At 37.4% G+C, this 16,756-nt stretch overlaps 1 protein-coding gene across 4 annotated transcripts in view; it reads right to left on the bottom strand.

Moving 5' to 3' along the window:
- The window catches only part of LOC145768186 (RNA polymerase II-associated protein 1-like), a 52,588-nt gene that overhangs the window by 4,984 nt on the left and 30,848 nt on the right, over positions 1 to 16,756 (bottom strand). For 3 of the 4 annotated variants that reach the window (XM_082579662.1, XM_082579664.1, XM_082579666.1), the window contains 14 exons: positions 16,320 to 16,512; positions 15,846 to 16,013; positions 15,298 to 15,467; positions 13,817 to 13,992; positions 13,482 to 13,640; positions 12,879 to 12,963; positions 12,548 to 12,806; positions 12,235 to 12,389; positions 11,533 to 11,676; positions 7,848 to 8,001; positions 2,155 to 2,297; positions 1,960 to 2,061; positions 1,437 to 1,556; positions 298 to 455 (listed from right to left, as the gene is read on the bottom strand). In XM_082579662.1, coding sequence (XP_082435788.1) covers positions 298 to 455; positions 1,437 to 1,556; positions 1,960 to 2,061; positions 2,155 to 2,297; positions 7,848 to 8,001; positions 11,533 to 11,676; positions 12,235 to 12,389; positions 12,548 to 12,806; positions 12,879 to 12,963; positions 13,482 to 13,640; positions 13,817 to 13,992; positions 15,298 to 15,467; positions 15,846 to 16,013; positions 16,320 to 16,512 — 2,186 coding nt within the window. The remainder of the gene's footprint in view (positions 1 to 297; positions 456 to 1,436; positions 1,557 to 1,959; positions 2,062 to 2,154; positions 2,298 to 7,847; positions 8,002 to 11,532; positions 11,677 to 12,234; positions 12,390 to 12,547; positions 12,807 to 12,878; positions 12,964 to 13,481; positions 13,641 to 13,816; positions 13,993 to 15,297; positions 15,468 to 15,845; positions 16,014 to 16,319; positions 16,513 to 16,756) is intronic. The other variant, XM_082579663.1, reaches the window with a different exon arrangement.

Genomic DNA, 16,756 nt, shown 5'->3' with positions numbered 1-16,756 from the left:
TTGACTAGAAAAGCTAGTAGGGTATGTGTGTCCACTTAAAAATTCAAAAGATTTGTCAATAATTTTATACAATAACACAACACTGACACTTCGATGATATAACCCAAACAGCAAAACCCGTCATTTTTACATTGAACCAATGTCTGCAGACGTTGGTTCAATGTAAAAATGGCGGGTTTTGCTGTCTGGGAACTTACATTTGTTTAGAATCAGGCCAACTCTGAATCACAGCATTGCAAAACAGAAAGTCACATAAACTAACTTGTAAGGTGATTGCCAATTCAAATCACCACCTACCTGCCAAAAACAAGCACATCAGCCTGGTGACCTTTAACGTGTTCGGAACACGCATCCAGAAATCCGATCGGTATTTCTCCAGTAATAGAAGGAAAGTCAATGATGACTTAATCTGTTGTAAGATGAAATTTGTTGGCGCTTGGTTGGAGGTTTCTTCTCTGCAAAACATCTTTCAATTAAAAAAGGAATAACTAGTCGACAATTCACTTTGCCAATGCTGTCTGATAGTGTAAGTGAAACTGTTTAGCTTTCATTCAAATATTATGATTGTTGTATGAGAGCACCTCTCTACGAAGCAGATTTTTCCTTTGGTTCTATACAATTCATAAAACATAATGCAGCTGATCCTCATCTTTAGTCATTAATCCACAATACTTTTGCAAGACCATGAATATAATCTATCTGGGGTTGCCAACTTCTTAGTCTTTGGATTTTTTCAGTTGAGCAAGTAATAAATATATGATCTAGAAAACCAGCTAGTGTTGAGATAAGTGGATGCTCGATCATGCCATGAAACGTGCAAGCAAACAGATGACTTCAATATATTCAATCAATAATGAACTGTTTGAAAAAGTACAACAAATAAGCTGAAACAAGAAAAATCAGCTTACTGGATTTACCGGAAGACTACATTTCTTAAGAGAGCTATCATGGAGTAGCTAGTTTTGAGTATTTGAAAGAAAATTGATGATCAGTTTTAAAATTTAATTAACCAGGCTTTTATGACGTATTAATGTAGGATAGGGAACTACACATTCTGCATCTTTTCATACTTCAATGAAGTCTCTAGGTTTTGTGGCTTGTGAAACATAGATGTCAAGGCTATTCGGGTCTCTGCGGAAAAAATGGATTGGGTTTGCAGCATCCTAACATGTAAATTCATGTTGAAACTATTTTGCATCTATTTTTCTCCATGTGAATCACTTTAAATATTTACTACCAAAAAAAAAATGCTTTTAAGGGCTGCCGCAGTGTAATAATAAACCTGTCAAGACAAGACTGGGTAACCAAAGCAGTTCTTGGCAGAATTTGTGCAGCAATGTCATGACGACAAGGATTGATAACCCATGAGAACGATATGTGAAATGTCAAGAACGGGCATTTAAAAATATATTGTAAGATATATCGATGTCATTTACCTGTGAATGGTGGTGTCATATAGGCTAACGATAGGGAAGAAAGGCCAGTCCCTTGGGAGGAGGGGACCGTCATTTGGTGGAAGGAAGAATGACGTGATTTCCTGTGGGTTTTGCTCGGTCCTACAACGGAACAACTTGAACGTCAACCAGTCAGTGGTTTTGAAAGCAGCCAACTCTTACAAATGTCAAATAAAGATTTGAAAGGTATAAGTCTTTGTGTCCAATGGCTTAACCATGGCAGGTTCGCATACCTATAGAAGCTTTACTAACACAAGCTGTCCCCGAGAGTGACTGCTAAAATATCAAATGTTGTTGGCTACACTGTTTATTTTTACCATTTCTTCTTCAGCAGAAAGCGTTTGTCCAATAAGTTGTAATGCTCACAACATTGCTTACCAGCAGGACCTTAAAAAAAGATGATCAAAACGTTGATCACCACAAAACGTTGATTGCCGTGACATCATAGAAACTGAATAGCCTACATACAAACCCTAAATAGGTCGAATGTGATAAAGTGACTAACCAATGTAAAGACTTGTGTAGGTTCTGAGGAGTGAAGCCACCGCAAGAAACATAAACAGTACAGAGACGAGGAAGCTCCTCTTGTGCAACGTCATTGATGTCTCTGTTCAACAATAAAACAAGCAACAGGCAATTACAAGTAGTCAAATAAAGCATTGTAATCGGTATATATTTGACCACTGTGATCTTGGCTTACCTCATCATGTTGGGGTGGAAGATCACGTTACAAAGAAGATCATGAGCCCAACATTCTTCTCCAGGAGGAAGAAACGAAAGACAAGATAAAGAGAGAGAGTGAAAGTATGACGTGAGTGGCTGCAAGGACGTGTGCTCAAGCGACTGCAACATATAAACAAAGTATCTGGCTTAAATGACAGAGTCCTGGCTTAAATGACTTCTAGAGAAGCTAGAAACACTATCTTGGATTTCATATTAGGGTTTTTGAGGATGGCGAGTTCAATATTGTTATTTTCAACACCGTTTGAGGTCATTTTCAAGGTCAAAATATTATATTTTAAGGTCAAATTACAGAATTTTGGTCATTTTTGCCCAATTTTGCGTCTAAATCGTAAAGCAAAACTGTTTGAAAGAAGTCTGTGACGAAATATGCTATTACATAAACATCATATGTATATCTCAACACTATGGCTATTATCTAAAAGAGTCAATGAATACAATATAATACACAAATTGACAATACATAACAAGATGACACTATAATAGACAATGTCTATCACTAGGTGGAAAGCTTTTCTTGCCCCCTGAGGCATCCCAAAGGCTTTTCTTTGTCACTTACATTGAGGACATAAGCTTTCAATTGAATGTTAGCTAAAGTAGTACAAGCAGCATTATACTACTAGCTAAAGGTGCAACTACAAACAGGGCCTCCAAGAGCCCTGCCGGGCCCCGGTGCAGATGTTGCTGCCGGGCCCCCCAGCGCGACATGTCGCATGATATCTCACAAATCACAAGCAAGATTTGCGGTGCGCGTTAATCCACAAGGCCAATGCATACATGGTGTTCCGCACAGTGTTTCTATTTTAAAACCAGACCTGTTTAAAAAATAATACAAAGTATACATTAGGTTAAAGTATAAACACTCCACCATTTCACAAAGAATGCAGTATTGTACTGGTGTTTATGACTTTAAATTCACAGATACACACTAGTTATACACAAAGATAAAAGGCTGTGGCTATAGTTACACTATGTAGCGTAAATATAGCCTCAATAGTGTTGTCAGATAAGGAATTCTGCCCAAATTTGAGGAAAAGTTTATAGCTGTTGAAAACAAAAACTTGTACGGTATCATATTTTGGAAATTTTTTTAGTCCTGGGCAAAGATCAAAACCCTAACCTTATTCCTAACTCTAACCCTTACCTTAACCCTTCCTAACTTTAATCCTAACTCTGGCAACACCTGATTGTAACCATGGCAAAAAGTGGGTAAAAATATCCACTATGAAGATAAAAATGGCAACACTATCCGGCATGGCTGACATATGTAGCATTGCATATGTGTGCATACAGCTTTACATTAACATACCGAACAATATCATTTCTGACCTTAAAATCAGCAGAGACTAGGAGACCAAACTTGGATGAATGCATTGCTATTGTTCATGACATTAAGAAATATATATATGATATATACCAACTTCATTTCAGGATCAATAGGCTGCTTCTTATTTTTACTCCTTTAGTTTTCTTTGCTTGTTTGAGTGAAACTGCTTCAAGCAGGATTGAGGGTCACTTTCTCTTCATTTCTACAGCAAGAAGTCAGTAGAAAACAAAGTTGAATATATTTCTATTTTCAAGTCCTATCAATGTAAATGTACCTACATCTATCACTATACTATGTATCAATACCTTTACAAATACCTTGCATAACTACAGAATGGCTGTTTTGAGTCAATATTGACACTGTTCCTGAAATTCAAGAGTAAGTTTGGATTGGCCTGGCTGGAGAAGACTGCTAAGAAATACTTAGTGAAAACAAATGAAAAGGAAAACTTAAGATATATAAAAAAATATTTGTTTATATACTAAGCATATTTTTCAAAATCAACACCTTTCTGCAGTGCTGGAAAAAGTAAGTTGCATTGCAATTAGGACACTTCTGATTCTGTCTAGAGTTAAAAAAAACTGTACTTCAACAGAAGTAAAGATCTATGATTTTTTACACAAAAAATCACACTTTCACTAATCTTTTAACTTTTTTTCGATTTTTGTTAGACTGCTATGACATTTGGCCTTGCTACAAGGACAAAATTATTTTCCAGCACTGCCTCCACGAAACTTGCTTGCATTCCAATATAGCAAAATCATTCAAGTCCTAAAAACCCAAAAATACTGTATTATACTGTTTCAGGCTATATTAGAGAAGTTCCATGATTTCAGTATATATATAATTAGCATCCAAAAAAAAACACTTGAGCATTTTTGTACTGAAAAAGTGACAGTAAAGACTTCTTGCTAAGCAATTCTAACAATATTTCAATACCGGTATTTTTTACTATTTTCTGAACTCTTAAAATATCACACTAAACAAGATTATCTACAACTAAAATTGTACCAGTTCAACATGATTACACATAACTGTCAGTCTGTCACTGCTTGCTTGTGTCATAAATGGACAAGATGTCAGAAAAATGCATGGAATACCTTTTCTGTGTAATGACTGTAACCTAACCTGATCAATCAATTGCTTATTAAAACATACCGTACACACCCAAATATTCACATTAAAACAGCACTGAACTTAAAACACTAACACTGAAATTAAAACATTGAAATAAACTGAAGTATTCATTCACATTTTTTGGAGTTTTTAAAAAAAGAGTGCCTATGATGGGCCCAATCGAAATACGACACTAACATAAAAAATAATATTTCATGCAAAATCGACCTTGGCACGCAAATTTAAACATTTTTTCAGGCCCCCCTGAAAGTAAAAAATTGAAAATTCTGTAGTCATAAAAAAGAGCATACCCATGAGGGGTCCAATCAAAATACGAAACTAATATAATATGAAGTAAAAAACAATATTTTATGCAAAATCGACCTGAGCACGCAAATTTAAACATTTTGTCGGGCCCCTTGAACTCAACAAATTGAAAATTTTGTAGTTTTGAAAAAGGGCATACCCATGAGAGGGCCCAATCGAAATATGAAACTACCGGTAATATAAAAAACAATATTTTATGCAGAATTGACCTGAGCATGCAAATTTAAACATTTCGTCGGGCCCTTTCAACTAAAAAATTAAAAATTCTGTCGTTTTGAAAAAGGGCATACCTATGAGGGGAGCCCAATTGAAATATGAAACTGCCGTTAATATAAAAAACAATATTTTATGGAAAATCGACCTGAGCATGCAAATTTAAACATTTTGTCAGGCCCTTTCAACTAAAAAATTGAAAATTCTGTCGTTTTGAAAAAGGGCATACCTATGAGGGGAGCCCAATTGAAATATGAAACTACCGTTAATATAAAAAACAATATTTTATGCAAAATCGACCTGAGCACGCGAATTTAAACATTTTGTCGGGCCCTTTGAATTCAAAAAATTGAAAATTCTGTAGTTTTGAAAAAGGGCATACCCATGAGGGGGCCCAATCGAAACACGAAACTAATATAAAAAACAATATTTTATGCAAAATCGAGCTGAGCACGCAAATTTAAACATTTTGGCGGGCCCCATGAACTCGAAAAATTGAAAATTTTGTAGTTTTGAAAAAGGGCATCTATAGGCTACCCATGAGGGGGCCCAATCGAAATACAAAACTAAGATAAAAAACAACATTTTATGCAAAATCGACCTGAGCACGCAAATTTAAACATTTTGTCGGGCCCCTTGAACCCAAAAAATTGAAAATTTTGTAGTTTTAAAAAAGAGCATACACAAGAGGGGGCCCAATCGACATAAGGAACTAATATAAAAAACAATATTTTATGCAAAATCGTTGAAATCAATTTTAACGCGTGAATTTAGACATTTTGTCGGGACCCCTTGAACTCACCGGGCCCCGGTGCAATGCACCGGTTGTCCCCCCCTCTTGTGGGCCCTGACTACAAAGGATAACAACTCAGCAAAATGAAACCGGCAACGCATTTCAGTATTGCCATGCAAATTACAGCTTTGATTTCAATAAATTGTTACGTCACAAAGGCTTGAAACCGCAATGTTTTGCTAGGGCAGGGGTGTGCAACCTTTATTACAGGAGGGCCAGATATAAATAACTGGGTGAAGCCGCGGGCCACACGTTTACTTAACATGATTTCTAGGCTAGTAGTTGCAGGCACAAAAAAGTAGTTTTTTTGTTATTCATGTTATTCTTATGGCGTTATTAGGGGCTATCTTCAATCAGAAATAATAAGTTAAGACACATAAATTTCTGAAGAAAACTGCTATTCTAATTTATTGTGACACCGTCTTTAAACGAGTTCAGTGAGAAATTTGCAGTTGGCTTCTTTTCCCAACGGCATTTTTCCAAATTTAGTTTAATGGAAGTGCTCGCAATTCGAAGTCCATTTTCCAAGTGTTTGTCTGTCAGAACCGATCGATAGGGTGACGTCATGACGCCCATTTTAGAAAAAAATGTTTGCACAAATACGTTGAGCCCAAAAGAGCCATTTTTGAAACCATGGATTTTTTCAAATGTGGAAAGTCATCCTAGTTGAGATGTTTTCGATGAAAATCGCCAAGATTCATTTCTAAATACTTTGCTTTCAAATCCTTTTTTTCTTGAAGATCAATAAGTTCAAGTTATATCTGCTGGTGCTTTGTCAATGTCTGTGTTGAATGGCAAAGAGAATATACCAAACAAATGTTCATGAGATTTGAAGTCCTTGAAATGAGCCAAAAATTCATACAATGTTTTCAAGTTGGTCTGCAAATTCAGTTTTCTTCTCAGGATGCATTTCATAATCTCTCAAAGTTAGAAAGTGAAAAATATTTCCTGTCTGTACGTGAGCTTTTCAAAGTCGTAAATTGTTCATAATGCCTTTTATGTGACCATACATTTTTACTAAACAAAAACAAATAATTAAATACAATGGATTAGCGGTGGCCGGTAGAAGATTTCTAAAGTGGTTAACAGAAGGTGTGAAATCTACAATAATCCGCTCCACAACAAATTGTTCCCACGTACCAGACTAAACTAAATTGTTACGCGGGCCGGACACAATTCAGAATTGGCACATCTTCGCGGGCCGCACAATTTTTCTTCGTGGGCCGCATTTGGCCCGCGGGCCGCACGTTGCACACCCCTGTGCTAGGGCATATGAAATCACCAAAATATTTCCGAAAACAAATAAAAAGAACTTCAAAGAACTTACGCAGTGTAGAGAAAATATCTTACACAATAGATGCAGTAGGTGCACAATATCATATTTCGTCACAGACTTCTTTGAAACAGTTTTGCTTTACGATTTAGACGCAAAAATGGGCAAAAATGACCAAAATTCTGTAATTTGACCTTAAAATATGATATTTTGACCTTGAAAATGACCTCAGGTATTGTTGAAAGTAACACTATTGAACTCGCCATCCTCAAAAACCCTAATATAGAATCCAAGATTGTGTTTCTAGCTTCTCTAGAAGTCATATAAGCCAGGACTCAAGTTAATCATTCGGACTCAAGTTACAAACCCCGAGCATGGGAGGTTCCAGTCCTTTACTTAAGGAGTCCATGGATGCAACACAATGACTATCTTGTACATCGATAGATCCACATTATTCAATCTAATGTTTGCAATATTGTAAATGTAAACGGACAACGTGCTCATTACTTGTTCAATGCAGAAGAAGTTTGTGCTGTTGAGCACAAACTTGCCAATGCATAACAGATCTTTTAGCATTGAACGTAGTAAACTGGCATCACTTACCGTAATGACAAAGAGCTTGACAAGCCAATAAATAGAATGGCAGACAAGACGAGTGGATGATGATAGTTGGGAAGTGATGAGGTGGCCGAGTGTGTCTCGTGCACACCAATCTTCCAGAAACACTGTGTAGTGGGCACACAACTTTCTGTCGGCCCTGTAATCAATGGGTCGTTAATCGAAACATATGCAAACAGGCAATATTTGCAAGCTCAACTCGTCGTATTGCTGACGCCATTCGTGAATATAAAACAAATTACTGAACCAACCATCAGTCTACCAAATGAACTCAGCATGCAGGCTTAACATAAACAACTGCTCTACCACTCTCACAACACAACGCGGAACTTGAACCATCCCACACAAAATATATCCAACCAATCTCTCATCAGTTGCTATCTTATTTTAAGGCATGTAGTATAATTTTTATGATGGCAACATCACGTGTTGATGAAAAATCCATTCTATGGGAAACCAATGCAAACCTCGCTTAATACAAATATGATCCCTGGACTGAACCAAAACAGTATATTTGTGACAAAGAATATATTAAGCAAACCATTAGCTGACGCCTGCAACAACTTTCCATAAAGTTCTCGGATCATTATTGTGAAACTTTGTCACACACTAGTGAAGAAAATTGGATGACATTTTGATTTTTGTATTTGATGTATCTGTAGGGGTGCAACCACCCAAGTACCCTTACATGTTGAATAAGGGTGTATGCCATGACAACAGGAACGACAAAATACATTCATTTTAAGCATTAGAAAAACGAATCAGCATATATTTACTTTTAGGGTTCGGTACACAAAGCATATCTTACAATGTCGAAGGTTTGTGATTCAAAGGTGTATTCTGTTTGATTCAATTTAATTGGTAATTTAGCTTTGTGAGTGAATTTAATGCGATGTATGCAATGCATTGAAAAGGGACCGTCCAATTCAGTTTAAAAGTGAAGTTTACACGAAGCTTTGCGTAGTAACGTGACAAAAATATTGCAGTGTGAATATGAGTTGAAAAATAAATATTTTTTCAAAAATGATGATTTTTGGAGCAAGAAGCAGCTTTTGCCACTTGATCCATTACTGTGGCATCAAATCATTGCGCAGATTATCATACAGGCATTACAGGGTGAACAGAAAGTCCTTGGACTTTTTTCATTTTATGATTAAACACATTGAATGTCACTTAGGTGCCTTTTCATATGCTAAATATCTTCATAAACTCTCTAAAATTTAGATCTAATTGTAAGCATTAACTGTAAGGTCTAAAATAAGCCAAAGAAAAGACATCATTCAGCCCCATCACGCGGGAAAACCAACTCTGAGATCTTTAAGATCTTAAAAGTCGCCAAATCCACCGTTTACCATGTTGTAAATAAATTTAAGGAACTTGGTATAACTGAAGATCGTCCTAGGAGAGGAAGACCTCGCACTGCTCGAACAAAGCAAGTGGTTAAGGCTGTTTGAGAGAAGGTGAGGAGAAACCCAAACAAATCCATCCACCAAATGGCCAAAGACAAGTATGTGAGCAACACTTCAATGAGAACCATTATGGAAAAGAATCTTCAGTTATCTCCATACAAGATGAGAAAACGGCAATTCCTTACACCTCTTTAAAAGCAAAAAAAAACTTGAAAAATAACAGATTCTTCTAAGAGAACCGGAGACAGGCATGACAGGGCAAGAAAAACTCTTCACAAATCACAATTGAAGTTCAGTTCAATAATCAGAATGATAAATTTTAAGCAAAGTCTTCAGCAGATTTTAAAAATAATGTGAGAACAGTTTACCGCCGTCAAAAACTGTCTTTTGTCATAGTGTGGGCCACCATCTTCAAAACTTGGAAGTCTCCTCTGACTTTCGTGGAACAAGGGGTTAAAATCAATTCAGATCGCTACATCAACGATATTTTGGTTTCAGCTCTTGAAGAGATAAAGAAACACTACAAAGGTCAGCCCTTCACATTCCAACAAGATGGTGCATCATCCCACACCTCAAGAAAGACTCAAGACTGCTGCTCACGTCAACTTTCAAGATTCTGAAGCAAGGAAGTGTGGTCTCCCTCATTGCCTGATTTGAATCCTATGGACTTTTGTGTGTGGTTGTTGTTGGAGGCAAAGGTCTGTTCCGTTTCTCACCCAAGTGTTGATGTTCTGAAGCAATCACTCCTGCGGGAATGGGCCAAAATACCCCAGAATGAGCTACATGCCTCGATCGAAAACTTCCGACAAAGAATTGAGAGAGTTATCCAAGCAAAAGGCGACCACATTGAAAATAAATAAATAAATTTATTCCTAGTATTGTAAGCTCTCATTGTGATACCTTGTTGATAAACTGGTACAAGGACTTTCTGTTCACCCTGTATACCAGCAAGACAAGCAACCATTTGTATTGTAATTGTATTGAAATTGTAACTGTGTAATTGTAATACAAACGAACTTATTTTCACAGGAGTCAGTTCAATCATAAACAGCTAAAAATCGATTTCGATCTGATTATTATCTGATTTCAAAATTAATTTTCAGCTATTTATGATTGAACGGACTCGTGTAAAATAAATTTGCTTGTATCACAAGACATGTAACCGAATCGTTTATATCAAGCGTTGTTGTGTGTTTGACACCTGTCAGAAGATATTTCATTTTCTTGTAATTGTAATGTAATTGTACTTAAACTATGTAGTTGATCCAACTCTGATGGAAATCGTACCGAATAAACTTTTCAGTTAACGCCACAAAATTTTGTAGCCACTTTGATCAGCTATCATGCCGGAGCACAGAAGCTACAAGAAATGCTCAATGTATAGCCTTGCTTTGATCAAGTTCGCATATTTCACAAAAAAAAATTAATATATTGTGTCTGTCACTGGGCCTTGCGCTATTTCCATTTTTTGACTGCAGAATGCAGATAGCGGTTAATTCGCTGATTCTGCGCTTATGCAAACAAGACTGCCTTGTTGGTCGTTCTCATCTACGGCTAGGCCTTCTCAGGAATTAACATCGATAGAGAATTCCTTTAGAGGCTTTCCAAATGTCTTTGAAGCATTTTTTCTGACCGCCACTTATTGCTTACTATTAGTCACTTCTTCGTAAATCAGTTGTGTTTTCATTTGATAGTTTGGCATCATGTGGACCTTCCCATCTACATATGTTTCTTGCGTATGACGGTGAGAGTGCCGGCATCTTTGCTCAGCTAAGAACTTACGTGTCTGGAAATTTATCCCGCCATTGTATCTTAAAGGACTTTTTGTTTTGCTAGGCAACATGAAGTAAAAGTGAAAAGAAATGCTTGCAAATTTTGTACAATCAATAAACGCAGCTTCACTTGTGTTTGCTTTATTATACAGTAGTCCCCGCTTATTAAGCCCACTTCGGGAACAGACGATTTTGGGCTTATCAAGCGGGTGGACCTATTACGTGGGGGACGTTTCTCTGCCACACCTATACAAAGTATACATTCAGTAATTCCAGACCGGGCTAAATTGGTCTTAATAAGCGGGTGAGCCTATCAACGATGGGCTTAATAAACGGGCACTACTGTATTATGTAACCAGTAATTCAATTAAACATTTTTATTATTGGAAAAAAAATCTACGCAGAAAAAATTTTGATGACCCAACTTTAAATTGTGACCTATAGACTGGGCACCACTGGTCTATGTAATCAGTTCATAAATTAACAAACCTGACCATTACAACGCTGCATCGCAAGAAAGCTGCAATGTAGCGTTGTTTGCGGATAATTGAAAGTTCATCTTCTGATGATCTTCCGACACAAAGCTGCGGTAAAGATGGAAGGGATGATAAAGAACAGGAGGATGAGGACATCCTAAAAAGGAAAAATGAAGTGATCAATACCAATAAACATTCAATCCCGTTAGATGTGATATGCCGAGTTGCACTGGGCCCACAGATTAATCCAGGTATCAATTTTATAAATCTTTACATAAAAAGCTTTATTAAAATTTCGTTTTGTTTTTATGCCGCCAACATGTCAGGGACAAGCATCAAATCCCATGTGAAAAATATCAAAACAATAACAGAAAAGATGAAAAGCCTTCTGAAGCTTAAAGCCTATCTGAAGAATTATTGTGTAGCAAGGTACCATATGTTAGGTCTTCTCAAACTTATTTTATTTTCCGACCTTATGTCAAAAAAAAACTGTTATGCAACTCTTAAATTGCTTACCATAAGGCCAGGCCTACTCTTAAGTGCTTCAGGATTCCAAACCTATAATATGCGGCCCCATTCTGGGTTAGAACCCATAATTTGAGAAGCCATGTCTTATGGGACAGTAGCTAGGACTCCACAAAAGAATCTTATAAAGCAAGCTCAATTTTGAAAGGAAGAGTCAATGAAGAAACTGTCTTTAGAGACAATGACTTACAAAGCATCTTGAAAATTCAACACTTGTGCTTGCAGGGGTTGCATGGTTGCAACAACATCCACCACCGCTCCTGGAACATTGAATAAATTGGCTCCTTTGCTGTGGAAGGTAGCAACCGCATCCAATGTACATGACACAATGCCAAAGAGATCCTCCTACAATCATGAAGTGAATGCCATTATTAACTGATACACTTGGAGAAAGCAACTTCATCTAGTTGATGCAGGGATATCTAAGTTGATGCTATGTAGAACTAAGATTCATAAACACCATTATTAGTAATGAATCAAATTTTTTAAAAGAGCGCAATTACCTGAATGCCTTTACTGTCAAGTGATGCCTGCACTGTTTGGTTTAGCAAGGTCGTCAGAAGTGGGTAGAAGCCTTTCACCTCTGCCAACTCCACATGCAGTGCCTTGTAAGAGTCTCCACACGGCTTGGAGAGATTTGTCAGCACAGAAGTAAGAAAGCTGACGACATGTTGAATCCAGATCATGGACTTAGAACAGCATGGGCGACCGATAAGTTGGATGCAGGTTTGAAAGCATTCCATTAAAACCGGGGTTGAATCCCTGAAAGTGACTTTAAAATGTGATTCTCTTAAACAGATTTTAACTGATGACAAATGAAAAAAGATGACCAACCTAAACCAATTAATGCCAATCCCGTAAGAGACACACACAGTCCACAACCTCCATGCTTCCAACTCACTGGCTCCCACATCGATTTCTGAAAGGGATTTGATAGAGCTTTGATAAAGACTAAACACTAAACAAAGTAAACAGTCCTGTTGCACCACAAGCATAGAATGCTAAGAAACAATACCGGGTTGAAGAACAGAATTATTTTCAACGCAGTGGCTATGGTTACCATATTATATTGTAGCCACAGCCTGGTGCTAGGAATCCATAGTCACTTGCGCATAAAGCTGCTTTTTCCTTTTACCAACTCTACAACAACGAAGAAAAGCTGGCTTTAATGGTCTCGTCACTCGTACGTTTATTAGCATGCGTAAACCACATGTTTAATGTAACTCATTGCTATTGTAGTATTTTTGTACGACTGTACGTGTTCAAAAATAAATGTTGTCTTCGCTAATGTTACTTGACTTTATATATATGTAAGTCATGGATTTATCCCATCAATCATATTCATAACGAATTGGTCTGGATTCTGAAAAAGCATTGTGATGAAAAGTTCATTGCGCACAATCCCATGACGTGTCAAATAGTATTCTCTCTACCTACCTTGACGCTCAAGGGAGCTGTATCCGGCCATAACTGAAATGATGGAAATTCTTATCTCTTTGTGATCATCAACAAGCCGTGCAGCAGCATGTCGACCAGACATGCAGATCGTACGAAGCAACCTCATGGCCTCAGCGGAGTGACGGTCAGAAGTGGCTGCTAGATCGGCATGATTATATTATGGGGGATACAATGATACAAAATGTTGACAAAAACATGTTATGACAAACCTTGTTTGCAACATTAATTAAGTAGTACATCAAAAAGACAATACCATTAAAACGCACAACTGTTGCCACTGGGCACAAATCGGTGGTTATGGTAAAGCAAAATACCTTTCGAATTGCCGGGGAATCCGTGTGGTAAGTATTGCGTCACAATGTGTTTGATTAACCGGGGGGTATCTAACACCCTCACAGCAACTGAAGTGGAATGTTGAGATATTCTAATAAGAATTCCCAAGCACTTGTGCACAACTGAAGCTTCCGGTTGGCATATTTCCAATATATAGCTGAAACAACAATACTCACGTTAGAAAGATTGCAATTGTAACTTAATTATAAATCGTCTAACAGAGTGGTTCCCAAGCAACGAAAATAGGAAACTAACAGGGAGCAGAAACCAATACACTGCGTGATAAAACAATAAACCCTAGCCCCAGAAGATGAAACAACGACGATCTATGCCAGGGTGGGCAAACTTTTTGTACTGAGGGCCACATTTGAAAAAATATTGCAGCCGGGGGGCCGCACACTCTCATTAGGTAGGCTATACAAAGTAGGAAAATTTACCCGGTGTGTAAATAAACGCATATTCATATTAAACCCAACTTTTGTATTTCACACTCAGTTACGTTTAACGCTACGCAATCATCATCACAAAAGTTAATGAGACTTGTGCAACTGTTCACAGTTTTTCACAATCTTCTGCAAATTGGGAGCAAGTTTGCTGGTAGATATCCTCATAACATCATGCAAGTTGGTGTCTGTCAGCAAAGACATGTTCTTAGACTTGCTTATTTTTAAACAAGAAAATGCTTGTTCGCATATGTATGTGGATCAAAACAGTGTCAAAAACTTAGCAGCAAAGTTTTTTAAGTTTGGAAACAAATCGTCAGACAATGACTTGTAAAAGTCAGGCAGTGAATCTGACTTAAACTTCTACTTCAAGTCATTATTTGCTTGCAAGTCCAGCAGTTCCAGCTGTAAATCCTCAGGAGCCGAATAAATTTCTGTAGTGAATGGAGAGCTGAGAATATTAAACTGCGGTTCCAGGTTCTTTAAGTCTTGGAACCTTCTGCCGAATTCAATAACCAAGGTATCCAACTGAACTTTATACTTTGCTGCAAGTTCACCAGAATTGTTTGCTTCTTTCAGCAAAGGAAAGTGACAAAACCTGTTGTTACCAGCTTGTCTGAGGAACAATGACAGCTTCATTTGGAATGATTTAACGTGGACGTACAATCGTACATCTCGTGTGCAAATAAACCATTGCCCTGAAGTTTTACATTCAATTCGTTCAACTTTTCCATGATATCAATGGCAAACCTAAAGTCCAACCTCCACTCTTCATCAACTATGTTGGTACAAACTGAAAGTAAAAAGAAAAAAAAACACACTCGTAAAGGGAATAATATTTTGTCATGTAACCTGTTCAAATAAAACAATAAGTGATGAGTAGGAGTTTCTGCAAGTGCCGGCGGGCAGCATAAAATGGTCTCGCGGGCCGTAGTTTGCCCATCCCTGATCTATGCGTATGAATAGCACACGTAGGAGGCCCATACAAATGTATTTCCCTTTCAATAGAATGTAATTACCGTATTCGTGATAATGTATCCATTCTGACGTATCCAAGCACAAGATCACGTGATATCAACTCAAAATCGGATTCTTCTTTTGTTTCTTTAGCAACAATGGTTGACTCAGGATGCAGAGATGAAAACTCGTACCCACGATGACTCAACAGTATTTCATCACGAAGTGATACCTAAATGCAGTAGGAGGTCACAGCCACACAGAGTTGATTTCGTCACAGGCACCAAAACGTAACATGATGGAAACTTTGAGAGGGTGACTTTCAAGTTGTGTGCTACACTAATTTCACAGGTGTGAAGCTGGATTTCTGAAAAACTTAAATCATTGGTTGCATTTTCATTCTTCGAAAATCTATGTAAAAAAAATGAACTACAAAATAATGCAACTAAATGAACAAGATATGACGATGACTGCATACAATTATCGCCACATTTGTGCACACAAGCCAAACACTATTTGCTTCACATTTTAAGATGAAGTATCCTAGCGGTTTAAGAATTTAAAAAAATTATATTTTGTTGCGAAAGCTTAAATTGCTTGAAATCCCAACCTGGATACTCATGGGCATGAGAAGAGAGAAAATCGCATCCACCGCTGCCTGGATGCCACTCTCCGAATGTTCATCCAGAGCCCATCTAAAAATGAATGCGACTCCTGCTCCCATTAGAGGAGGAAGTACCGACTCTGGCAATATGTGACAATAGTAGCCTTGCTTGTCCTAAAAAAGATGAGGCAAGCATGATTGTGAAAAGGAAGCATCTGACCTTGGCATGTGTGACTGAACTCAGTTTTTATGCAAACAAGCTGGTAGAAAAAGGGAAGTTTATTGCAAACTATTGTTTGACCATTATTTCAATTTGGAATTTGCTTCTATATCCAGTTATCCACCCCTCAACATAAAGAAAAGCAAAAACGTAAGTACAGCAAATGATTAAATAGCGAAGTCACAATTTTAAAAATGCAACAAGTTGAGCCCTCAACAATAAATGACAATGTAAAATTAAATTGTAAACCTGAGGTTGACCTTGTCAATAATTCTCGCAAGAAGTTTGAGGGCAAACACCCGCTGTTGAAGGAAGCTGCTCCGGGAAAGAGAAACCAATTCCTGCAGTTTGTAGCCGGCAAGATCTGGTTCATCGTCATGGTGATGGAGGCCAACATGTGAAAGAATTCTAGAACTTTCTTCCCAGGAAAGAAGGTTCCCTTCAAATCCAAACCTGCAAATCCGTTCATTGGAAATATTTAGCTATTTACAATATGCCAGCTCGGTAGTTAGCTTTTTAAGGCATAAACGTTGTTGCCTCCACACTTATACAAAATTCTACAAGTTCTATCTTGTGATGTATGCATCTGAACCTGGCAACTTCTATCAACTGCATATTTCTCATCTGATTTTTTTAATTTGAATTAATGTTCAGCAAAAGAGCAACCCAATGGGTATGTTAACATTTTCAAGATACA

This window comes from Aplidium turbinatum, chromosome 4 (assembly GCF_918807975.1).
Source record: "Aplidium turbinatum chromosome 4, kaAplTurb1.1, whole genome shotgun sequence".
In the NCBI taxonomy this organism is placed as follows: domain Eukaryota; kingdom Metazoa; phylum Chordata; class Ascidiacea; order Aplousobranchia; family Polyclinidae; genus Aplidium; species Aplidium turbinatum.
This window is presented reverse-complemented; position numbering and strand designations above follow the sequence as displayed.